The sequence below is a fragment of the Pyxicephalus adspersus genome, chromosome 2 (assembly GCF_032062135.1).
Source record: "Pyxicephalus adspersus chromosome 2, UCB_Pads_2.0, whole genome shotgun sequence".
In the NCBI taxonomy this organism is placed as follows: Eukaryota; Metazoa; Chordata; class Amphibia; order Anura; family Pyxicephalidae; genus Pyxicephalus; species Pyxicephalus adspersus.
Window position 1 is genome coordinate 32,435,752 of NC_092859.1, and position 27,204 is coordinate 32,462,955.

Genomic DNA, 27,204 nt, shown 5'->3' on the forward strand with positions numbered 1-27,204 from the left:
CAAAATAGCCAAACCCATCAAAAAATATTTGCCTATTGTTTTCAGCAGCATAAGTGGCTATACCCAAATCTTCGAAATGGTTTTCACTTTGATTTCCTGCCACAAACTTTTTTATGAACATTGTTCCCAAGCATTGGGGAGAAACATTCCTTCACTCAGAATTAGGAGCTGATCCACTAACCATCTGTTACCTCTTAGATCTGGTAATCAATGACCCAAAAGATCACAATGGGCCTGATTTATTAAAGCTCTCCAAGGCTGGAGAGGATACACTTTCATTAGCGAAGCTGGGTGATCTAGTAAACCTGGAATAGATTTCTTCAAAGTCATTTGCTATTCGCTAGCAAACGTTTTGAATCCTGGACTAGATCCATTCAAGGTTTACTGCATCACCCAGCTTCACTGATGAAAGTGTATCCTTTTCAACCTTGGAGAGCTTTAATAAATCAGGCCCAATCTTGGAGCTTGATCTGGCCTTGGGGAGAATTTGCTGGTATGTTCATGCCTAGGAGGAATGGCAACAACTGTTGTTTATCTGAGGCTGTATTTACTTAGCCGTAAGACCTGCGAAGGATGAGAATTTTTTTTTCAATGTCTTCATACACAAAACCTTACAATAGGAGGGGATTAAATTTTTTTTTTCACATGACTGTACAGTGCAACTCCGAATCCATTTAACAGGTGGTAAGCAATCAATGTGTCTGGGCCCACCTAAAAGTTTTCCTATTGAATAGACTTACCCAATAATGCTGTCCAAGGATTAAATGTCCCTTAAACCCCCCTCCCCAAAAGACATATGCAACTAAGTTTTAGAGGAACAAAGTTCCAATCTTAAAAAACTTGACCCTGGAAAAAAAGGAGGTTATAATACAATTATTAAAGATAGCTCTGTCTAAAACACACGCTACTTTTATATTGCTTCTCTGATGTTAGGTACACAGTCACACACACACACACACAGATCACAAATGTTTGTATAAGCAGATAAGTGGAAGAAAAATTTTACCCATAAGGAGTCGCCGTTTCACCCGCTTGTCCACATCAGTTACTGACGTGGAATTGTACTCAGAACTCTCAATTGCAGCCTCATCCTTTTCTAAAACACAATTAAGGAAAAACATGGAGCATTTGGTTAATGAAAAAGCCCGAATCTACTAACCAAAGCTTCTTGGCAATGTGCACAACTGTAGCCTACAAAAAGCCAGCAGTGAAGGTATGAAAACTATTTAACAAGAGTGTTAATCCCCTCCCACCCACCTTGCCAAAGCCCACCAGAGATATTATTAGTGGCTGCAGAAATATGGATGGAGTTATACACACAAAAACAAACCTATTAATTGACACACAAGACAGTGGATAGAAATAAAGACATCTAGTTTCTCAGAAACCAAGAGTGAAACCACGGTGTGAGTAGCAAAGTCCGGTGATGGAAGATTATGTAACATTAAAAGATGAGACCTTTAATAACGTGACACAGGAAATAAAATTAAAGGCACACACAGCATGCACTTAAACCAACCAGGACAAAAAAAAAAGAGAAAAGGAGGGAAGATCAATTGGGCAGTGCTGGTTGCCTGTTGTCTATGAATACATTTAAGAAGACATTCAGATGTCGCAAACAAATAAGATCTTCATAATTGGTTGACATGCAGTGAAGCAAGAAGAAGCAGCATAAAAGGAAGAAAAGTATGTTTTAAAATTTTGTTTTAATATGCATACAGCAACATGAGAAGGAAATGTTAAGCTTCTTATAGTCTACAGAAAGTAAGGAATACATAAAACTAGCAAGAGTAACTCAGGGTCAGTAGGTTGTTAAAGACAAGGAAGAAAATATACAAAAATGAACAGTAATTGATGAGAAATGAGGGCCTATAGTGTTAAAGGTATTGCAATGCCTTGCTTAAAGGACAACTCTACACTTTTTTGTCACAAAAATGGAACACTAATAGTAAGATGATTTGCAAATATTACTATTGACTTGATTCTGGTTCAAATAATTACATTAAAAGCTTTCTGACCTACCTGCTTATAACCCACATGTTTTAGCTAATACACAGTGTGAAAAGATTACAATCCGGGCTTTTAGGTCCTACCTGCTTCCTAACTCCTCAACAATACTTGACTGGTAGTCAAAATCACTTTTATAGAATCTTGTACAAGAGGCTAAGGATTTGTACTCCAATATTAACAATCAACAACTAGTCAAAACCTTTACGGACATTCTGTTACCATGCCAAATCATGGCAAGTTGACAGTGAACCTCTACACCACTTTTAAATCACTTCTTCAGGGCTTCCCCCCACTGCTCAACTGCCCCACTTCCTTAACTGCTACCACGTTTCCCAGTGGAGGTTGGGGTTGAAGATGGGATACAAGTATTGTTACCCCCTTCATCAAGTGACAGTGAATGAACTAGGGATTGGAAGGTAAGTCATAGCACTGCACCTAAAGAGGATACAAATGCAGGCTCTGTCAAGTCGCCTTTAAAGGCAAGATGAACAGGTCTCTTGTATTCAAAGCTCTTGAGGGAAACATAACTACCTTTCCCTTCCTTTCAAAGCTGCACTTGCAGCCATGCAGAGTGCATTTTCTTAAGTCTCTGTAACTGTCATTGACCACCAACAAATTTGTAGCTATGGACTACCTTTCCTATGACCTTTCATGTTCCATCTATAGGGTCCCAATCTAAAAATTAGAATTTTCAAAAATGAGATCTGCAATGGCAGTCCCTATACTTACCCTAGGAAAGGTTCATAATAAATACACATTTAAGTAATTTATATGTAGAACAATTATATTTATAGTAAAATTGGAAGATCTACAGATGTCTTGTATTTTTTATGTCTCAGTTTTGTTTTGTTTTTGGTTAGTAAATGTGATTTCATATTGCAACCAAAGCAAGGTTTACCAATATTTTCTACATTTTCCTTTAATCAATATTAGTTGTGTTCTTCAGAAGCTATTTATGCTTTTGTCTAGCATATAGGATAGTTAAGGCTTTCAGGTTTTGGCTAGTCTAATGGTGTGGTTTTAGGTATATCTAAACTAAAAAATGCAATGCTTTGCAGCTGGGCATGGTGGCTGCATACATTTCCTTTTTGTAGGATAAATGCAATTTCTACAAGTACAGGAGAATATATGTTGATCCTTTTTTAAATTAACATAATATTGACTGAATCTCCAAACAATCTTATGAGCTTTCCCAGCTAACCCCCTTACCTCCAACATGAACATGGGAAGAGGGAGTTTTTTTTTGTAGTCCAAATCAGGAGATCAGCATGGAGTGAACACTGTCACCCTAAAACACAAATCACTTGCTAAAACAAAAAATGATGTAGTCACCATCCTTACGGACTGGTAAACTGCTGTGTGTTAACATTTTTTGCAGCATATTGTGGGATACAGAATTACCCAAATCTTCAAATCCAATGTCCAGGTTATGGCACCTGCCACAGGCACTCAGTTGTCTAGCTTCAACTTAAGTTCCACTCTACCAGAGATAATTTCTCCTGTATTTATAGTTCCACACAGTTGACAAGGACATTAAAATACAATGAATGCTATCAAACTATACTAGTTGCCTAAAATTTTGCAAGTCATCTTAGTATAAAACAAGTTTAAAAGAAAGTGGAGAAAAAAAAAGTAGAGATTGCCCTTACTTTTAAAATATGGTGGGTTGGCAGGGAGTTGTCTCATGCACTACTGAAGTTAATCAGGGGAAAGTAGGTGAGCAAACAGACAAATGTATTAGACTAACAGTTAAATTTGTCTAGCATTGCACAGGTTTTTAGACTTGTTGTGATGCTTAAATCATCGCACCATCTTTTTAATCAATTTAATAAGGCAGGACAGGGAACCTCAGCTTTAGAACTTATTTATACTTGAACTGTACCGGCTTTTAAAGTAACAATTAGATATGAAAACTATCATAAGGGAATAGTGGACATTGACATTTTCCACCAAATATCCTTAAACATAATCTGTAACTTCGTCCACTCAAAGTAATGGGTTCACTTGACCAGACACCACTTCACCATGTTCGCCCGCTACCATTAGTGGAGCACCAGAAATTCCTGGTACATGGTAACTGGTTATGAGAAGAGTGGAGGAACATTTGACCGCCTCCCTTTCCTTCCAGAATAGGGTGCTAAGCTTTAGGCGGCCATGCATCAGGTCCAAAAAAGGTCAAGTAGGTAAAGGGAAGTGTTATACGTAGATGGTAAGTTTTACTGGGTGCGGAATGAACCATCCAGAGGACATCTGACTTTGCCTAGAGTGCGTAAAGTAAGATGTTGTCATTAAATAGCATTCCCAAAATTCTACAGTCCCCTACAGGCACACTGTCCACACACACAGGTCAGAGAAGATACTTTAAGAGCCTGTACATTATAAAAGGTGATAATTTTGCTCTCCTGCCTCATGAAATCAAATTTCACCTGTTTAAGATGGGCATTAAAATAGGCACCACGCAAGCCCAGAAGATAGGGAGGAAGGATCATGGAAGTGTAGAGGACAGCTGCCTATCTCTGCAACACTACATGATTGAGTGAACACATTCGACACGTTCTAGATTAGATCAGGCTGCAAACGAGGCTCTTTTGTGAGTTTGATATCAGCATCATTTTTTTTTATTTTATTTTTTTTTTTTTTAAGACAAGACAGGCAATCAGGGACCATCACCAGAAAGCAGAGTTTTTTCAGAATGAAAAAGGGATTCAAAAATAAACATTAAAACCACAGAAAAAGCTTGTTTAAACTTAAAATAAAAAAAAACTATAAGGAACCGCAACAACCAAACAGAAAAAGAGGGGGTGGACATAAGGTTTCCAAAAGGATTGACAATAGGGATGTAAACATATATAAAACATTATTAATTGATGATAGAAAAACAGCACGGCTTTATTTTTCCTAAGTACAACTCCATATTATTAACAATAAACAGAATGCTTGATGTGTATATTTAAATACCCATTTAGTCTAAACACCATTTAGCGCAATTCCCCTTTTAAAAGGTTCTGTTTTGGCAGCTCAAGGAAAAACACAAGACAAAAGGATTGCTTTATAATGAAAAATCAATTTCACGGTCATCTTAAAAACAGTTTACAGGAGCAGATCTGAGAAAAGTTAGCCTGGCTCGGTGAAAAGCAAATGCATACATTGATAGATACAATGATAAATAAACTTTCAATAAAGCTGAACTCCAGGCACAACATTTCCAATGATTTCTGCAATTTGCGGCACATAACCTTTGTGGAGAGTCGAGCTGTTGAGGGGGCCCAGTAGTACTATTGGCTGGAGCAGTGTGTTTCCCTACATTTTTAACATGGTGGAACGGCTTAAATAACTTTCAGGTCCACAGCGAACCCCTGGTTTAATTACTATATCCACAGATCACAGTATATACATTAGGATAAAAGTAGTGAAGGATTATACCCCCTGTCCTTCTGTTTTTTTGGTCCTGTTCCAAAGATTTATTTCCACTTCCTGTCCCAGTGACACAAGAGGGGAAATAAAAACTCCGTCAATGGAATAGGTGTCCACACTAGAAAAATTCATCCTGCTTTTTGTTCTGGTGAACAGTGTAGAATTTAGGATATCTCACTTTCTTTCCCAGTGACAATTATCACCAGGACAAAGAGAGGGTAAACCTAAGGGGCAACATGGACGGCAGGAAACACCTGACAAGGGTCTAACATCCACCTACTGTATCCAAAACTTTTGTACACTGATGCCACTTACACGAGGATGACATTTATGGAGCTTTATTTCTACATATTTAACATTTGATTTCAATTATGCAGGTATTGGTAGCTTAAGAGAAATTCCAACTTCTGCTGTAGAGTAAGAATATACAGGACATGGATTCAGAAATAAGCTAGATAAGGTAGATCTTATAATAGAAACCCCAAAAAAATTATCTAGTGTCAAAAATATTAAACAAGAATATTCATGAATTATTACTGGGAAACTAACTACATAAAGCAGGCTATATATAAAGTATGGTAAATAACAGGAAGAAAGTGTGATGCCCATGGTCTATTCATTTTTTAATCTTCTAATATAATATTACAGCTGCAGTGCGATTGATTGTTTATTATGTTTTTTGAAATGCAATCAGATTTGTAGCAACAACCTTTGTTTTCACCTTGGTTTGTCACAACAGAGCAACAGGAACATCATGCTGCCATGCATTGTGGCAATAAATGTTAACGCCTACTATTTAATATACCTTACCACAATGTAAAAGTGTGAATATGTCCCCCTTTCCTTTGCTATACAAGTCTGCGTGGACATTTGTATTGAGGGTGTGTCAGGTACTCAGCTCTGCCAACAATAGACACTGCATTGTGAGGGCTATAGGCAAAATATTTGAAAAATAACTACCTTTGAAAAAAAAAAACAAACAAACATATTTCAAGGCATTTCCTAGCAAATCATAAACGAGTCACATGACGGTATAGGACTATAAAGAGATTAATAGACAGATAATGTGAATTTAGCTTTATTTCAAAATACCACCAAAAATCTAATCAAATGCTTTACCTGGCAAGGGATTTGTATAAGGAACCGTCTGTTTTGTGGCAGTGAGAGGAGCAGGCAGACCTTTAATGTCACTTTTCCTACCCACAAGACAATAAATCAGCAATATCACCTCTGTTCAGAGAGCATGAAAAAGAGCCTAGGAAAATACTTGGCCATTGCCTTCCCATGATGTTGGCTCTGCAATGAAGTTGAACCAGAATTTATCCCAATGATTTTCTTGGTTGTGCAGTCTGGCAGGAATGTGTACACCTCAAGAGAGACTGGAAGAATTAAAATCCTTTTCCAGGTAAAAATGCCAATATTAAATAATAGTTTCACTAGATCCCTACAATGCAGTATAAGAAAGTCAAAAAACATGGACAGTTTTGGCACAGTTTTTCATATGGAATCTGCCTGCACGTTTTTGCAAGACAAGTGTGCTGTGGAAGAGATTAACATCATCATCTTCCTAAACAATTGGGTCCTCTACTGGTCAAGTTATTTCATTATGAAAAAGTGTGCCAAATTCCAAATCAAAATCAAGAAAACAAAATGCATTTATCTAAATTTTAAAATACAAAACAACCAAGAAATGAGAATTTGCAGCCTGTATGATTGGCAATCAAGAATTGAAGAGAGAAAAATATATTACGGTGTCCAAGCATAGGAGATTCAAAAAAGGTCCCCATTTTATAGTAGCGTGTGGCAGGATGCACTTGCCAGTAAGAATTTACCGATGCCAGGGAGAAAGTGCAACTTCACCCCAGACACCACTGGTGATTTTTCAGCAAGCTATTGTTGTCACTAAGCTCTGTGGCTATTGTCCACTAGCAGAGAACAAATATAGGTTTTAGTTCTCACTAGTAGATTTTCCTTAAAGCAGTACAATACATGTATAATCCCTGCTTTAAAAATCTCCCAATGTTGTTAGGTGTGAAAAGTTAGTTGGAAAAAAATATTATCTTACCACCATCTTCTGCATTGCTTTGTGTGACGCAAGTGCCTTCTGGGGCAATTCCTGGTGACAATCATTAGGGAAGACACTCCACTGCATTTAAGAGTGTCACCCAAGGAGATTTCAGATGCTCTATATTTTCCAGGAATCTCACAAAGAAATAGAACCTCAAATTTTTATACCAGGTACTGTTTCACTTCAAGGTCCATTTCAAAAGGACACTTTTAATAAAAGTGAACAGGTTAAAAATATTTGCCAGCAAGATGACTGCCTGGCATTTTTTACTATTTTTTCGGAAACGTTTGTTAAGAAATTGTCTCCTGGATTATACTAGAAAAAATGTATTCATTATAAAAGGCATTCCAACACATCACAAGTACAGTTTTGCAGTCCATTCGTTTTCAACAGGCTAATGCAATCCAGTGTGTTATAAACCAGCTCTTCTCTAGGTCTTCCCACAATACATTACGTATCCAGCTTATCTCTGCCTATCCAGACTTTTCTTTTCAAGACAAGCTTTGTGGGGCCCACCATCTACTAACTAAATTAGGGGCATATCAGGCATTTTTTCAATTACCTGTACATACAGACATGGGTAGATAGCAACAAGTATTTATTACTTTACACAGAGACCACAGTAGTCCCTTTGACAACACTTTTGTGTACTTTCCTTTCCAAATGGATGGAGCCATTTTGGTTAACCCATCATCCAGGACCTGAGCCATTACTTTGTGTACAGGAGAATTCTTTGACATTTTTGGCAGGGAAACACAGAACCTATCCACAGCCCTGCTTATATTCCTCATTTAACCACTTCTCAAAACTCACATTTAACTAAAGCCAGTGCAGAATTGTGCAAGTGAAAATCTGCAGTGTGTTAATGAGTTCCATTCTAGGAAGTGGTACAGCTGTGTGTTTACTGGACCTGTAATTACAAGTCACTATGGGATCTGTACAGTAGTACAGCTCATTATAATCAAGAAGGGTAAGCCGAATTACAGTGTGGTGTTGTCATTGACACTTTGACTGAAACTTGGGCCTCGGTCAAACATGCAATACTTTACTGAAATGGAATTCAGACAATTTCAAAATAAAACCAGGTATACTTATGAAATGTTTCGAAAATGTAATAACCGTGCCGCCAACAGGAACCTGGCTACTGCAACCAACCCGACAAATGACAGCACTGATTGGACCAGTTGCCATGGACAACACACAAAAAAAATAAACCTTAGGTTAGGTGAATTAAACTGTGAAACATAACATCCGCTAAAATCATTTTGGATCTCTTAAAATGAGTATAAGTATATATAGTATATAAAGTATATAAAGCAATCTAAACACGGGTTGCAACATTTTGCAGGAATTAAAAGTTCTGTTCACCCAAAAGTAACTTTTTTGACAATTTATGTCCTTGCCTGTCCACTATTTATTACAATTTATTGTGTGTTTTGCTAGAATCGCTTAAAATAATTTTAAAAATTATGCTTCCTGCGCTCACACTAGTGTTCTGAATTGGCAGAGCAGTGTAACAGCCCCATCCCTCAGCACATGTCCTCACACAGGTTTGTAATGCAAAGAAGGGGAAAGGTTGTGTCTAACAAGATACATTATGTGATAGCGTACACTAGGTCAGCAAAGTCATCACTAAACACAACACTAGAGGTAAATGAATAATGGCTGAGGTTATTAGTACCAAAGTCTACCTGCATGCCTATCTATTTCTGTGCTGTAATTTTGTTAGGACTCTAAATTGAGATTTCCCTGCAATTGTTAATCATTCTATTCCAGTCAATCTTGATCATCAATATGTCCCTGCCTTCATTGAGTTGGCCCCACACTTTAAGCTGCATTTTCCTCAATATAGAATGTTTTAAATTTTAAAAAGATTTAAAAAAAAAAAAAAGGCTTTTTTACTGTAATTTTAGTAATCGTGTAATGTTACCTTTAGGTAATTTTTTATGTCACTTTCATCTTTCACAATTCTGTCCATATTTTTATTAAGCTAATAAATGTTAAGATTTGTAGAGTAGCCACCAGGGGACTCAGCCTCCGAGTATGGATAGTAACTCTGTCTTTTTCAAAGTATGTTTAAATATCAATCAATCAGGAAGTTTGGTGACTTGAATTAAAAGAAACACTGACTACCGCTTCTATAAAAAATATTTATATATTTAACCTGTAAAACACAGCTTTTCTTTTATCCTTATCCTTTCTGCATTGTTGCCTAAATATTACTTTTTTAAACCTGTAAAGGATTCATACCTTATTTTAAAATCTCTTCTATGCGGTCTTGTGATGCACGCAGTCTTTCTTAATCTCCAGTGTTGAACAGCAATCTCTGGATAACTCTCACATGTTGCAGCAGTGTAATGTGCAAATGTCCTGCTATGTATTATACTGTAATCCCGGGCATTGGGCCCAGGAGGGATGTGTCCATAATGTGCACAGTATGCCCATGAGGGGTGTATCATATCTAACCCAAAAGTGCATATAAAAAAGAACATGATTTCTTTGTGAACATAGAAGTTGCCTAGTTTTCAGAGGTGGCTGTGTGACAGCCAATACAAGAATAATACAAGACTTTGGGTGGGGGTTTCAATATTTCTAAAATGCAGAAGCCATTATAATAACTGAATAATATGATATATATTAAATTGATAGCATTGTCAGTAAATTATAATGAAAACAGAAGCAATTTGCTGTAAGCTGTCTAAATATATCATAAAGTAATAATAAAACCTTAACTTATGATTGGATGCCATAGTTTTACCTTATCAATGCAGCAATTATATAATGAAACCAGGTTAAAAAAGTTAACATTCAAGGTTTTGATTGCATTTTTATAAAATATATTACCTTTTTTTTAGCAATAGCTAATATACTAATATGGCCAACACACCTTTTTCCTGGTGTCCCTTGCACTTACATTTGTGCTTGGCAAATCCAGGAGTAAACGCCTACATGTAAGCAAACATCAAAAAAACAAATACAGAAGTTATTCTTGAAAACAAGAACATGGACATGTCACATCTGTCCCTATTGTACAATAATGGTCAGCTGGAATCAAAACACTGCACAAAAAAAATTGTTGAATGTTGAGGGCAAAAGGTGAACTTACCAATGCAGGTTCTGCCATCAGAGTGAAGAGCATATTTCTGGTGGCAACCACACACGGGGCCTGTGTCTGTGTCATCGCAGGTGTGCTGACAGCCCCCATTTCCATAATTACAGGTTACTAGGTAAGGCCAAAAAACACATATGCAAAAACAAATGGAAACGTTAATTACAAATTAAAAAAAAAAAAAAACACAGCATGAAAGAGCTATACTGGCAGATATAGACAAACAAGATAGAAGTAATATTTAGGCATTATGAAAAGGACCCAGGCTTTAAGGCATCTTAAGAATTTTTGCATAAGGAAAACACCTCTGAGATGATATACCAGGTTTAAACATGTAACCATAATGAAGATGTCTGATGTATTTTTTGTTTTATAAGATAGAGAATAAAACAGGAGGTGCTGGAACACTCAAATCTCACAAGTTGACAAACAGAGCTGAGAAATTTAAAATTGGTCTCTGCTGTCGTATCCAACCAAAAACCAAAAAACCACCACCAAGTGACTTCTTCATACTTCCGGTTACCTATAAAGCAGCCTAACAAAAGGACATATGGGGGTTTTACTTTCGGAAGATGTTCTTTCCCCCCTACCCGAGACAAATAACTGTACCACCAAACAAGAAAAACATATAGGGATTTTTGATAAAAGTCAGGAGATCATAAACATTAGCTAATTTGTGCAGCATTATCAACAAGAACAACTGGCTGAGGAACACATCTTCCATGTTTGACTTGGGCAGCACAGTGGCTCAGTGGTTAGCGCTTTGGCTCTTGCAGCGCTAGGTCCCAGGTTCGAATCTCGGTCAGAACACTATGTGCATGGCAGTTTGCAAGTTCTCCCTGTGTTTGTGTGGGTTTCCTCCAAGTACTCCAGTTTCCTCCCACACTCCCAACAACATGCAGTAAGGTTAATTGGCTTGGCTCCCCCAATATTGACCTTGGGCTGCGGTAATAGCATGACTATGATAGGGACATTAGATTGTGAGGGACAGCTAGTGACATGACTATGGACTTTGTACAGTGATGTGTAATATGTAAGCACCATATAAATACTGTGTATTAATTCAGCTTTACTTCTAAACAGAAGCACCTAAGGAAAGGGTATTTATAACAAAGTGAATCAATACCAAAGCCGGCATTTTTCCTTGATCCTGCAAAGTGCCTGGCAGAGGTGGGACAACTACTGTGTATTAAGTTTGGCTTAATGTATTATTGATACACTGAATACCAATACATGCTAAGTGGGCCCTATTTGGCACTCATACATCTTGAATATATTTAATTGGACCTCCCTTCCTCCCAAGCATGAGAAGAAGTTCAGCAAAGAAAGTTTCCAACATCAAAGCTGCCTAGATCTTTCAGTATACAAATAGCTTCTGTCTGTATAGTAAATCACCGATTCATTAAAGTGACTCGGCAACTGGAGTAAAGTTGCCCAGGAAACCTGTACTAGTACTAAAAGACTAAATACTTCCTCCTTCTATCCCTGTACTTCTGACCACCTCTCTAGGAGAAATCATCCACTGAACTTCCAGAAATGTTCAGTGTCTAGAAGTGTCAATCTTCCCCACAAATCTTACTGGTTCCTAATGGCAAAATTCACATCACTAGAGGCCATAGTAATGACATGGAGGTCTGAGGGAGAAAAAATGATGGCTTCCAAGAAAATCAACACTACCTTTGAGACAGTTTTCCAGCAGATTTAGAGATGAAACACAGTGATCATCCCAAATTCTTTCTGGGCAACCATATTTTTTTTTTCACCTTAGCGGGCTGTGTAAATTTGCAGACAACACATAGATATGCACCCAAATATAAATCGGCAACATTGGCCAAAGACCATATTAAGTTCATAAGCATTGTAAAGGGAACCTGTAGTGGGAATATATTCCAAAAACTGTAAAAAGGAAAAACTGCTTGTACCCAAATTTTTCCAGTGCTCCAGTGAGTTCCAAAACTACACATACTTGTGCTATGTCACAGTACATTTATTCAGTTTAATTAGTTTATCAGTTTATGCTTTTCTTTTTAGGCAATAAAAATATTGTCTGATCTAATTCATAAGCTTGATATCAAAGGCTGAGGATATCAGAGGTAAGATCAGTAATTTACTACACACCCAGGGTTTCGTGCATACCTTTCATAAGCAAATCTGGATCAGTATCTTAGATAGGAAGTTTAAATAAAAATGCAGGTCATTAAGATGAACAGGGAGAGGTTGAAACCAGAAGCGGCATGCGAAGGATACCTCAACCATGCAAAACATTGTGGCAAATAAGGATAATACTACAGGTTTTAGGTTTAATTTTTTTTCAACTGTTTGTTATGACCTAATTAAAATTATAATTTTTAATTAGGTAATTATGAATTAAAATAATCCAGCCTGGACTAGTAAAAAAAACCACAGCTTTTAATGACATTGCCTTAGGGATAAAAAACACTAATTATTTAGACTTTACATACATTGTCTTCAAGGTGAACTCCAGTCAGATCAATTAGTAGATGAGCCAATTGAATATCTAATTGCAAACTTCTCTCATTTAGTACAGGAATTTTTAAAATACAGTAGAACTTTGGTTATCCTGCACCCATGGTGAATGGACAATTTTTTATTGGAAGTGTAGTTTCCAGTTAACAGAGGTTACTCTCAAACTGAGGTTTCTCAGCCATACAGCATTAGACTTGAATGAAGAGACTTGTCCGCATTCACCTCTAGTGCTGAATGGCTGAGAAAAGGGAAACCCTGATGTCGCTTGAGACGTCATCAGGGTTTCCCTTTTCTCAGCCAATCACGGAGCGAAGCAATCAGCAGAGTTCTGCTTTGCTCTCCTGAGTGCTCCCGCAGCCCTAGCGGAGCTGTGGTATGTGTTCTAGGGCTGCAGAGCAATCAAGAAAGTGGAGCTGTCGGGTGCCAGTTATCTGAGTTTTTCGGTTATCCGAGTTCCGGATAACCGGGGTTCTACTCCAAATATAAAAATTAAAGCAGGACTCTCAAATATTTTTTTCATGTTAAGTGATGTTTACCACTTCTAGGTATTGAAATAAATGAGCAAGTATGTTAGGTTCATAGAGCTGGCAACTGGTGTATATAACCTACGATGTGAAAGAGTCAAGAGAATCTCCTAAATTGGGCAGGGTCCTCTCCTCCTCCTGTGTCATTGTTACTCTCTCATTTGCAAACCCTATCAAAATGGCCTCCTATTGGCCATTCTAAGCATTCAAGGGCTGCTAAACATTAAACATGCAGCATTTTTTTCACACCCAAGGTAGTCCTGAACCAGAAGCCCATCCTTTACTGTGACATGTGAAATGTTATTGAATTCCAGTTTAAAGAAGACCTAATGTCAATTGATTGGCACAAAATACCATGTACATGTAGGGGCCTACACAGCAGATCCCTTTTACCACACACCATCCTAGCTTGTTTATTAGATTGTTTAGTTTAGGACACTTACAACATGTATCACACATACTACTCTAACTAAAAGCCATAAAAGTTTCCAAAAGAAAAAGGATACCATTCAACAAATAGGATAAGGATGATGTGCAATTTCAAAATTAACCATATTATATTTGTAGTAGGATTATTTTCACCACTGGTGTCACTGTGATTGTGTTATAGCCATGATAGCATAAAGTTTGCCAGATGTTTCAAGGCATTACTTTCTTGTTTAGGGTTGAGTTTGCAGGAAAAGTCTTGGGTTATTAGATGACAATTATCTTTCCAGGTTAGAAAGAATTTTTCAGGTGTGATAAAAAGTGATCAAATCTGCAGTTTTTGGTGTTATAATCGCGGACATTAAAAATATCCATTAAACAGTCAAGTTTTTGAAGCTGTTGAAACCCAAAGTTAAAAAAATTAAACGTCATCAAATGTAGACGTTTGACAGCAACATTTAAAATGAATAAGAAACTCTTCCCACAAAGAACCCCCAGCACGTTGGAAAATGTCTTTGCCAATTTCTGAATAAATCTTTTATCCGAGATCACCACACGAAAAGAAAAAAAACAAATTGGACATTTGAATATTACTAGATGTATCACTACAGGTCATATTGGGTGAGATGTCTACCTGTTTATGGCTACCCAAACTTTAAAGCTTAATAAACAAAATCTGCAACTACCTACATGTACAGTCCCTCTGGTTCTTGGCAAGTTCAAAGCCTGGACGACACTCGCAAGCTACTCCCACTTTTGGTGTCTCACGGCAGATATGGGCACAGCCATGGTCTTTGTTCATGCAGTTCATGCCTTCTGTAAAGAAACAAAGAAACATCATTGTGGAGAAAAATAACCAACTTAGGCCACTTATGTTAACTAAAACATAAATGTAGTATTGGAGCATTTACAAATTTTTACAAACCTGTACATGAATCACAAATATCAAATCATACAAAAAAAAAAAAAAAAAAAAAAGCGATAACGCGACAATTTAATTAGGCTGAATCGAACAATAAATAACTAGAGGGGCGTTAGGCCGGACTGGAATACGGGCTAGGCCGTATCCGGCGTAAAGGCTGGAGTTTGCCTACCTCTGCTGTAGGACATAGACTTGCACAGAAACATGAAGATGAAATGTCATCAGATCTAAAATAAGGTAAAGAAAGGTTTTCTTTTAAAATTTATTAAGCATGTTGGGGTGGGATGGAGGGAGAAACCAGGGAAGTCAAAAGGTTAGCAAATTTCAGTTTAAACTTTCCAGCATCTACTATTAACAGTAAAGCAATCCGGTACACTCAGTCTCTTCTCCTGACCCCTGAAATGGTTTATATAGAAGTTTTAAACTGTACAAATAAACAAAAACTATAAGAAAACTCAACAGCGTCCCAGATAAACTAAAGATTCGGCAGGGAATTTAGAGCATAGCGTGAAGCCTCAGCAATATCAGCCCGAGCCCCTTGGATCACTGGAGATGTCACAAAAAAGATGGAGCGGGTCACATGTCCCTAAACAAACAAATGAAAGTCCGCTCTGCAGGGACATGTGTTTTCAATTTCAAAATGAAACGGGCCGGGTCAATGGACAATACCCCCTGCAGATGAGATTGTGGTCTTAACCACGTGGGATAGTCCCCGCTCTGTGCACACATCTGTCATGACACCTCAGAGCTGGGCCTATCTGGATGCTAAGGAACATACATGTGCGTCAGCATATACAACTTTATCTAGTCAGCACCAGGATAGAGATGATTTGTGGGGCTTGGAGGCCGAGGGGGAGGCTAGAACACTTTATAACTGCCAAGCCACAAACACCCGCATCCCTCCCCACCTCCGCTATTAAGGCAAACACTTCCAACACAAGCTACATGGTCAAAACAAACAGTATATGGGAAAGCGATTATCTTTATTCCCTGCATGTACAGCTATCCATCCCAATTTAACTCTTGTGTGACCGCAAACCAACAGGTCTAAGTCAGATCAAATTAAGCCTATATTTATTTAGCCCAAAACTGATCTACATTTTGATTTTACCATTACATTCAATTGAAATATTGATTTATAACACAAAAAGGGTCTTTGATTTCAATACAATAGTTAATAAAAAAAAAAATTACACCATGTCCAAAATAATTACAATGACATTCTGTGCAAATTACAACTCTAAATATGATTATAAATGGAAAGGTTTTGACTGTTTGATCCCTTCATCCAAGTTTTTTTTTCTAGGTGTTCTTGCATTTTAGGAGGATTGGTTGGTTTCAAAATGTAATAAAATATCCTGATTGTTTCCATAAAGGATTGGGTCAAACATACACAGTTTCAGTGCAGTTGGTCAGATATAAAAGCCAAGGACCTGGAACTGTACTGGGAGACTGGGGTCAGCTGGCAAACACCATTGTCATATAGTCCTAACTTCCCAATATCCCATGAAGTGGCCAAGGGATCATTTGGTAAATACAAAGGCAGGAGTAATATAATGTAGCCAAACATTTCTATCTTAAGATATCATTTGGACAGAGTTCTGTTAAGCCCTGGCCTTGCAAAAACCCAATAATCACAAAGTAAAGAACATTACAAGACAGCCACAATAAAACATGCATAATGCGATCCAAAGTCAAGTTATACTCCTAGAAAAATAAATTGCCATTTTCTTCCAAATAACTGTATTTCCTGAATGTTCCGTACCAGGAATCTCAACTACAATTCAGTGCCAAGGAAAGAGTCAAGATGTAATAACGTGAAATCTTGATGAAAATTTAGGGAAATATAACAACATTAAAATACAAAGTACTATTCTATTTAAAAAAAAAAATCTGTACCTACTGTAATATTTCACATATTAATCTAGACAGCAAACAATACTCGATTTGCTCCAACGTTCCATGTGCTACTCCAGGCTTTTATCTGATGGATCTACGTTTATTACATGATATGTTCTATAGGGTTAAAGCAGCAATCTTATACCTGTCAAATTTAATAGAGGTCACATATTCAAACAAATAGGCCTTCGTATGTTTGGTTTAAATTTAAACATTAAGCAAAAACCCATATTAGGTTTTCATGATTTTTGAAATCACACATTTTGTATAATAAGTGATACAAAATCTATTCAAAGTTAAGAAAACCTCCTGGTGACAACTGTCTAAATTGAACATGTATCCCCAATGAAAGATTTGCCCTATTTTGCAGTCCTGGTATGAAATTCTAAACTTTGAAGTCTACCTCACATTTTGTCCCCAGACCAAATAAACTTAAAAAGTATGAAATGCATAAATTTCCTGCTATGTACCGTGTATGCAAATGTGGCGTCCATCCAGAACTGTAATTACATGGCAACCAAATGGTGCTGCCATAGTGAGGTGGGTGACGGGTACCTTTTATGGGATAGGCTTGTAAATACAGCTTGTATATACTGTTATTGCTCTTTAGTATGTGTTTTATGCATTTTAATTTATGGTGAAACTGAAGCACCTTCAGTAAACATAGGTACGACATTTAGGTTCTGGAAAGATGGTCCTGAGTGAGTTTAACCCAAACCGCTAATGGTAAAAACCAAAACTTCCCAACCTGGAAGTTGGCACTGGGTATTGCTGTGACAAAGATTTATAGATCCTATACACCTTTTCCTGCAGCTTCTTCCTTGATGGCAGCAGATAGTGGCCCTTCCTCGAGAACTTTGCCATTCTGGTGTGACACTTCAGTCAAGGAGTACTGTGAGCACTTATCCATGAATGTGAAAGTGGGCTGTATGATGCAGGCTGTCATTTACCCTTAAAGGCTATAGTAATCGGTTTTTAAAGTTTGTAAAGGGGCTAATATTCATTATCACAAAAAACAAAAAAAAAGATAAATTCTTTCAAATGTAAGAGCATTGTGACTGTGGGAAGTGATCAGGTGTCAGAAGCGTTCACACACAGAACGAAAGACCTAAAATAAGAGTAAAATAATTCTAACTTGAAAAATTGCCTAAAACTCCAAAAACAAAAAGTGGGAAGCGGGTGGAAAAATACTAGTAGGGAGCAGATATTTTTACTAGAAAAACAGTTTTGCGTCTATTGACTGTTGTCCCTTTCACCTGTTGTAAGGAACTTGTCCTCCTTTGTTTTGAGCTCCTGGATCCAGCTGAGCCTTGTAAAGCCATAACACCAAGCCTGAGCTCTCCAAGGCAAAGTTCACGGGTGCATGAACCAGGGAACAGACAACATTTGTGCTTCAGGAAAAGATTTTTTCTCTCTTCAGCAACAAAGCCAGATTGTGCTACGGTAAAGACACGGTTCCTATAGCAACACCATCAATAACATTTTCTGCATCACTTTGCTACAAGCTCACCATCAATGTGAAAAAGGAAAAACAATTATCTCGTCGGCAAAAGAAAAGCCAGTTTAGTCTCATCAATAGAAAATTATATAAAAAGTGGGTGAAAAAGGAAACCTTTTTGTAGGAACTTTTCCCCCCTCCTCCTTTCTTAATGTCTCTAGAGCAGCTTTTAGTTGGCAAAACAAACAATTCACGTGGATGAAAGGGTCTAGCCGGGCAGCACAAATAGAATGAGTTTGAATGACTATCTGATGCAATGTTCTTAGGACATCAAAAGAAGTTTAACAAATGTGTCAAGCACAAATCTGTCACTTTAGGGGCATTCAAGGGCCTGGACTTCACCTGCTCCTTCACACTAAAGAAGTTCCTAGGTATAAAAATGGAACATCAGAACTGTAGAGATAAAACTTATTAAACTATAAAACTCTAGTAACAAACTTCCCCTCATTCAGTCCCAGTCATCACATGTAATGACTTGTAATCTGCAACATATTTTGTACTTGGTTTGGATACACTAACTTAATATATATTAAAAATAATGTGAATGCAAAATGCAGCTTGGTATTTCTTCAAAAAAGTTGAATTTGAAAACACATTTGTAAGGTCATGCTATAAACATGTACGGTCTATTTTTAGCAAGATTGTTTTTTGTACCTACTTAAGAATAATAAAGTGGTCCTACCTATTTTTCTATAGTGCACAGTTTTGTGAGTGCAGGTCACGAAGTAATCAGATAAAGGAGCTACTTTAGCCATTCAGTTAACATTGAACATTAACAACACAGCTCATGGCAAAAAGATCTGGATTTTTACACTGCTGTCATGGATGACAAAAATAGGTTTGGCTCAAACCATTTAGGTGCCAGGGCCCATGAAGACACCCTAAAAAGTTAGTCACAAGATGAGTTAAATATTTTTTAACGTTACATTGGTGGCAATTCTTTGCCTTTATTTAAGCTTTAACTCTGAGGAGATACAGGTAAATTATGAACAAGAAAGGCCAGCAACTGTGTGTCCATTATGGAGGAAAGAAAAACAGCACCAAGATATTTTTATCACAGAGAAAAAAAAAATATGGAGTGGAAACTAAACATTAAAAAACCTAAATCAGCAATTATGTCTTTGAAAAATAACTTCTATGTGTGAGTGAGGGGCCGTTTATTTGAAATGTAAGTACATATTTCATTTTTACAGGGACCGGGCTGACAGGAACAGCTGGAGTCAGGTTCAGGAAGGAATACCCAGACAGCGGCCCATGTTCAGGCCGCACAGCTATGCTAGTGAATCAATGCCAAGATCATTTCAAGGGATGCTTTGCACCAAAGACTGACAACCCTTATTCTCATAGGAGGACATATAATACAGTGGTAAATATTCAATACTTATTGCTACCTATACCAGACCACTCATACATCATCTAGAAAATTTAGAAAAAATCATGAAACCCCTAATAAAAAAATTTGCAAACAGCTGCCAGCTCTTGATACTAGAATTGTCATAAAACGGTACTGGATTCTGAAGATCTATCTTCCCCAAGAAATAAATCCATTACCTAGTGGAACCATCAAAAAAGCCACACCATTGGTCAATAAATGGTTTACCTCTGTAATGGGCCAATAGTGATGTTTGAAAGGGGGGGAAGTACATGTCTAGCCTTTAAGCAGTTAATCTCAATTAACAAATTCGAGATAACTACTATTACTGGATATACAGGACAGCTCACTTCATTTTGAAGAATTACAGCAAGAACATTGACCATTACTACACTACTAAAGCCAAGTAGACGCTAGATTACCATTCATGAATCTTTTGTGATAAACTTCCAGTGGTGGAAGAATGAATGAGTACTCTTCACACAGCACTGTTCAATTAAACTGAGGGAACAGGGGTGCATGAGCAGGGGTACCTCACCCTGTCCATTCCCATAGGTGATAGCAGATGTTCCAAGTCGTTTGCCTAATGATCAGCCTTGGCAGATCGCTAAATGACTTCGGGGGTCATCTGTATGCATGCTATATTTGTTGCCGGGACCATCACAATTGGCCAACCAACAGTTTTTTTTAATAATTTGTACATAAAAACCCAACACTTACAGACCACAAAGAATTAAACACCCTACTAATAAGTAAAAAAGGCATTAGACTTTTAAATAATAAAAAAAAACTCAAAAAGAGTACCTAGAATTGCAGTTTCTTTTATGACAATATCAATTGAAATGTCTTGGCCTATGTAACTATTTACTTTTAACAACCAGGGGGAAAAAGAACACTGTAGAAAGATGCTGTTTATTATTGAGAATCTGCCAGTTGTTCATCTACAGAGAATTGCACAAGATACTAAAATTAGGGACAATTTGTTTGAAAAAGTAGAACAGTCAGAAAGCATGGCTGCTCTCATTGAAAGCATCTGGAGGGAAAAAAAAAAAAAAAAAGTGTCCTTACACTGGCCAGCCACAGCTTTCAAGTTTGACCTAAAAGAAGCCTTTGTAGCAATAAGCAATAATTCACCCTTTATGTTAGTTGAAGCCTGGACTCCTTTCAAGGAAAGGCTGCCAATTCCACAGAATTTATTCATAGAGGTTTCGGAGTGTGGATGTCCGAGCTCAATTGTATGGAGGCTCTGGGCTTGCAAGCCATGTGGCTTCAAAGTATTTTAGAAAAGAGGCCAATACCAAACAGCGACTCTATGGAACAAGCAAACTTGGTAATGAACTGCTAATGGTATCCACTTCCTTAAAGTGAACCTAGCATCAAATATATTTTTCATCTTAGCAGGCTAAGTACAGTAATTTGGAAGTTTAACACTTTCAGTTATTAATTAAATCTTACAGTGATCACAGTACTGACAATGCCTTTGTTTTTTGTTTTTTCTATATAAAAGGCTGAAGCCATTTGCTTCAGGTATCATCCTGGGTCAGGAGCTACTTCCATGTTTAAGATACTGGCTCAGACATCAAAACCCTGTCTGACAGGTAAAGCCTGGCGGCAGTCTTCGTTCTCATCACTAGAAGACAGGAAAGTAAGGAAATGCATCCATCAGCATGCAGCAGACTGAACATAGGCAAAGTCACCTGACTGAAGATTAGATGACAAGTTCACCTTAAAGTCGAACTAAATTCATTGGTGGGCAGTAACCTTCTACCATAATCGGCAAGTATATAAAACATACTTGCTGAATACGACACATTTACCTGTGTGCTGCAATGATGGCTCCAGGACTCGTCTTAGCTGCATCTTCTGAAGGTGCCATCTTTGCCGTCTGTTTCACATTGGACTTCCATGAAGATGGCCACTGATGATATAACTCCTGGTATGTGTCTCAGCTCACTGGCTGTGTGTGTGGTGCCACTGCAGGAGCCAGGGATTTATTTTTTGAAACAAAAAAAGCATATTTTTATGCTGACCCCAAACCAACAACCCCCACATTATTTATAGCTCAGTAGGAAAAATCAAGCACCCTTCAGCATGATAGTAATGCCCCACTGACTTAAATAGTAAGTACCGAGCTGTGCTCACTCCTATATTGTTACAGAGTTACACTGTTTCCAGGTATCCCTGGAATCCCTCCCATATTATGTAGAAGGGAAGGAGGTGTCTCTAGCTCTGTACTTGAGTGACACCCGGGAATAGGAAGAAAGCTATGTAAAGAAATAAAAACCAAATGAAAACAAATGCAGCCACCACATATGAATACTGCTAGTCTGAAATATACCGTATTACATATTGGTTTCTGAGAATATATACACTTCCACTAATATTAAAGGGGCACACAGAAGATGCTTTTGGCATATATATTATTTGGGACTTTCAGTTTTGATTAAAAAAAAAAAAAAAAAGATTTTATAATAAAAGATAGAAATAAATGTTACTTTAAGCAAAGATATCCATGAACACAACCAGCCCTGCCAAAACAAAGAACACCTGGACCGTATGATATTAATAAAACAAAAATTAATAAGAGAGATGACAGAATAGAATAACTACATAGGCAAATTCTGAAGCAAGTTAGCATAAGTGTGGTGCTCTAAGCTGAAAGTAGATGATTAACAACATCACAGCAGATTGCAGTTTGGACAGTATGGTAGACCACCTGTCAGCAGGAGATCCTGGCTGTCCCACCATAAATACTCCTCATGGCTATTTGGGGAAATAAAATAGAAAACATTCTGAAGCTTAGATTGTACTCGTCAGAAATCAAGGTATAAATCAAGCCTGGTGTCCGCATTAACATCAGGAACAGATTTTTTGCTGGAACATAAAATCATCAGCTTCCAGACAGCTTATTCCAAATATCTGAGCTGGGAAGTTTTACATAAGCTAGTTGAAAATCTCTAGGTTATGGCGACTATGAACAGAAAGCAACGTAGTCATAGTAAAGTGTGCAAGATAATAATGCAGAATGGTATTTTCCTTAGTGGTCCCTTCCTGGTAAGAGCAGCAGTGATTGCTTAAGCTGACCAAGGACAAAAAGTGCGGGTAGATGAAAAATGATCTGACCAGTAAAAAAGGTATTACAGGTTACACTTATGACTCCACCCTAAAAGCTTACATTTACCTGTCCATGGCCACTACATAAGGTCTATGGGGAACCACAAAGCCCGTGTTGAAATCTCTCCATGTGAATGGTCTATGCCAAGGTTGTCCACACTTTTTTGGCTTGCGAGTTACTTTTAAAATGACCAAGTCAAAATGATCTTCCAACAATAAAAACGTGGACTTCATAACTCCTGTGCGCGATAAGAGTTCATTTTGAAAGGCAGGTCTTCGTGATCTACCCACGTTGCCTTTGCGATCTACCTGTACATAGCGATCCACCTGTTTGGCACCCCTGGTCTATGCACAAGATTACAGGACTGGCTAAAGAAGTTTCCACACAATGTTGATCTACCCAGATCATAAACATGGGAGTACTGTATAAAATGTTCTCTGGCACAAAAAAAAGGTACAAAAGTAAAATGTCTTCATGTTATAAAAGCGGATGAGTGACGAAAAAAAAACTAAAGTTACAGATTCTCCCTAAATCCCACATCATAAAAAAAAAAAAACTAAAAAAAAAATATTCATATTATAAACAAAGAAATTAAAACTGCAACAAGAGCCAGTAATATAATGTAATAAAAGACCCAGAGAAGATTTTATTATGCTGCTCCTTATTTTACAGTCCCGTCACTGGCTGGGTGAAGAGACAAAACCTGTAAATGTAATCCAACTACAGCAGGAAAAACGAACGAAAAAAGAAAAAAAAACCCACTAGTAGGTTCATATATATATATCATCTGTCTATTTAGCCGTTTGTCTGGAGTTCAGCTAATATAATACAGCATCAAGATGCAACCTTTATTCTATAAGTGGTTCTGGGAAATGCAGTCAATAGTTCAGGCAAACCACAGTAACGCAAAAAAATATAAAATATTTAAGTTAAAGGGTTTTTGTTTTTTGTTTTTTTAGGGCACAAATCCTTCAGAAATATTTATTTAAAAAAGTAAAAGGTTAAACCAATATAGCCAAGCCAAAACACAGATAGGGGCTAGAAATTAAACCGTTGTGCTTTTATTTGAGGAAAGCAAGACAGATTGTGGGAAATTCATCAAAACTCTCTGCCAGGCTCCTGCCATTGGAAATCCTATTGAATTTAACCGCCACGCCATGTCATTTTTTCACCTCTTTGCATTTTAACAGAACTGGCAGAATAGGAGCCCAGAAAAGTTTTACGCTCAAATACATGGAGACCAGTTGAATATATTATCACTGATTATATAACAAGGATTGTAGGCAGCTCAGATAGGCTTGGAAGAACAGGGGAGTTTAAAGACTAAAGTCATTAAAAAGTGACGGTAATAGAGAAATAAACACCTTCGTTTCTTCAGTAGAAGAATTTTTACCATACTAGTGATCATGTATAGTAGGATTTTTCCAACTCAATCCCTCAAAAAGAATACGAGTATTTTACAACACTTTTTAACATCATTACAACATTAAAGGTCATATTTGATGAAGCCGCCCCTAAATGCAGGCAGTCTTGGATTACCTCCAGTCCATTCCAGTGCACCGGCACTCCAGTACAGCAGCATCCACAAGTGCCCTCACTACAGCAGACATATATGCCCAGGTTCTATTAAGTTGTAACTTGGTTTTTGGAACAGCTGAAGTTCCATCCAAAGAGGGAGTCTCTGTTTAGCCTAAAGCAGAGCCCATCTACTCGAAGTTCCTTTAGTGGTTGGCCAACAGGATGTACACAAAAGTTGGGACATTGCAGGCCATGGTGGGCAGCGAATGACAGCTAAATGTTTTGCAATAGACATTAACCTGACCAGTAAGCAGAAGGGTCCTTGGCATTTATTCTGCCATTGGAAGAGCCTTTTTCTTTTAGTATTTACATCTTTATGCTGCTAAACTTTAGTTAAAATGTATGGCACTTGAGTGATCATTTTTTCCTAAAGTAGAAAACAGTGGATCACATCTACATAGTATGGTAAAACTGCCATCAGGAATCCATATAAAAACAGGAGCACACCTGGGAGATAGGACAGACCAATGTAATCCCATGAGATGAACAAGAACCTTCATTAAATAATCACCAAGCTGCACATCTAAAAATATAAAAAAAATTACTTCCAGGACATGAACATTAAATTTTATATAAGACTGTAGTGACTAGGTTACACCAACTAATCTGCCAAGCGTACAGCTCCAGCATGTCTGTGGCAAGAAAAGGGACTTTGAGGGATAAACCACCAAACTGACAATGGTTCAAGTTCACTGTTTCCAAAGCAGTTCATTGATATCAAAACCTCCAAGACGATGTGTGTTTATGAAAACAGCACTAAGCACTTTTTTTTGATGATATAATAAACACAAATCCCTATACTAAAGGCAGATTTCCTGTTTTAAAAAAGAAAAGCATGTTAGTTTACACTAGGGATGCAGCCAAATGTATCTGAAAGTAAACAGGCAGAGCTCTTAGAAAAAAAAAAAAAAAAAAGTTATTTTCGCTGCAGTTTATAAATGGGTGCCATGTCCATGATTACATTTTCCATGGTCAAAGCAGATTGCACAGGCCATTTTCAGATGAAATGAGAATAATAATACACCATAATCTTTAGGGTATAACTAATTACGGTAACCAATCCCCAAAAAAATTTAATCAAAATTTCAAGCTAAAACCTAATTAAACAATTAATAATAAAGCGCTTAGAAACTGTCAGGTTTATTCAGCTCTTTGTGTCCCTTTTGGAGAAATTTCAACTTTTAAATTTCAACAAGTAGCGAGGTTAAATTCTTTATGTCAGAAGGACAGTGGAAGATTTCCCCTAAGCTTTGGTTCCTGGGACAATTTAGAATCTTTCCTTAAGTTCTCTCCTAGTGACTGACATTGGTCACCAGCACAAACAGGGAGTGCATTTACCCCCCCAAAAAAAAAAAAAAAAAAGACCCAAGAGCACAGACCTGCCAGATATTCCAAACGTACCCCTTTACTTTTAGCAGGTTTGAAGAATGCTACAAGCCTTTGAGACTCATTGGATTGATTAGTGGGGTCGATCTTGGAACCACAGGGTTAGAGACGTATATAGACATGTGTCACACAGATGTGTCTAGAATACCCAGAAATACAGGGCTTCCTATTCCTAGTACTAAAGGGTTACTATAATGAGTATTTTTAGTTTGAACACTTAATTGTCAAACAAAAGGAAGGTCACAGAGCAAGAACAAATCAACAAAAAGTCAACTATAACTGGTAAGTAAGATAATTATATTGTAGATCACCATATAAATATACAATTGGAATTTGAAAGTAAGCTTGTGTGAGACTTGGGAAACTGAACCTGAGCATATAATAAAAAGGAAAAAAATATATATATTTATATAGAATTCAGTTCACTTTCAGCGAATATGGCACATAAAAAATTTTATTATGCATATTGGTATCCCCTTTGCTTATAGGTCAGGCCTATTTCTAAGGCCATTTCTAAGACCCTTAAAGAAAAAAAAAACTGCACTTTACATCTGATGTTCAGTACAAACTTTTTTTTTGTTTTTTTTTCTCTATTCCTCAATCATTACTTTTCAACGGGCCCCCAGCACCCCCATCCTACGTCATTCTTCCACTATTGCAGCTGGTGAAAATACGTTGTTTTCCAGTTTGGGGAAGTATGTGACCTCCTCCAATGTAGTGCTCTGAACAATTTCTATGCTCAGACACTGTTACACAACATAAAGAATGACATCAGCACTTCCCCTTTTCCAATCAAAATTTTTGTAACCTTCGCAAAAGTTTTTGTAACCCGTGACAAACAATCAGAGGTTTTTGGAAAACAGTTTGACTGTAAATATTCAATTACATAGAATAAATTTTATTTCAACATTTCAGATGATCACAAAGAACAAGATGACGCATGGTAAATAATATCTTAAAAATTGGAGGGAGGGGGGGGGGGGGTGTAACATAACTGTTACAAAAAATACTGGCATCACATACACTAACAATTGAATAAAGCCTGAAGACCAATAGAGCCATTTTTTAAACGACTGCACCCACGGTCATCTGAAGGGGAGCAGACAAGCCTTAACTTTGCACTGGACTCATCCTGCCTTACTTGAGTCACCTAATACTATCAATATGCTGCATTCTTACACATTCTTTTGAACAAAATTGTTATTTTACGGGTTAACCATATAAGAAATTGAATAGAGACATAAACCATATTTTCAATCCATCCCCCTCATTATTTAGTTGGACCACCTTTAGCTTTGGTTATGGTATTAATCCACCATAATATTCTATATTCAAAGTCACTACAAGATCTTGTATTGATTATGGGACAGTCATACCACCTTAACATTTTCTCCAG

General features: G+C 37.3%; 1 protein-coding gene across 1 annotated transcript in view; it reads right to left on the reverse strand.

Moving 5' to 3' along the window:
- SCUBE1 (signal peptide, CUB domain and EGF like domain containing 1) overlaps window positions 1–27,204 on the reverse strand; it is a gene marked incomplete at its 3' end in the record, with an annotated part of 137,165 nt that overhangs the window by 51,156 nt on the left and 58,805 nt on the right. The window contains 3 exon segments of the mRNA XM_072400305.1: window positions 1,007–1,096; window positions 10,599–10,715; window positions 14,729–14,854. Coding sequence (XP_072256406.1) covers window positions 1,007–1,096; window positions 10,599–10,715; window positions 14,729–14,854 — 333 coding nt within the window.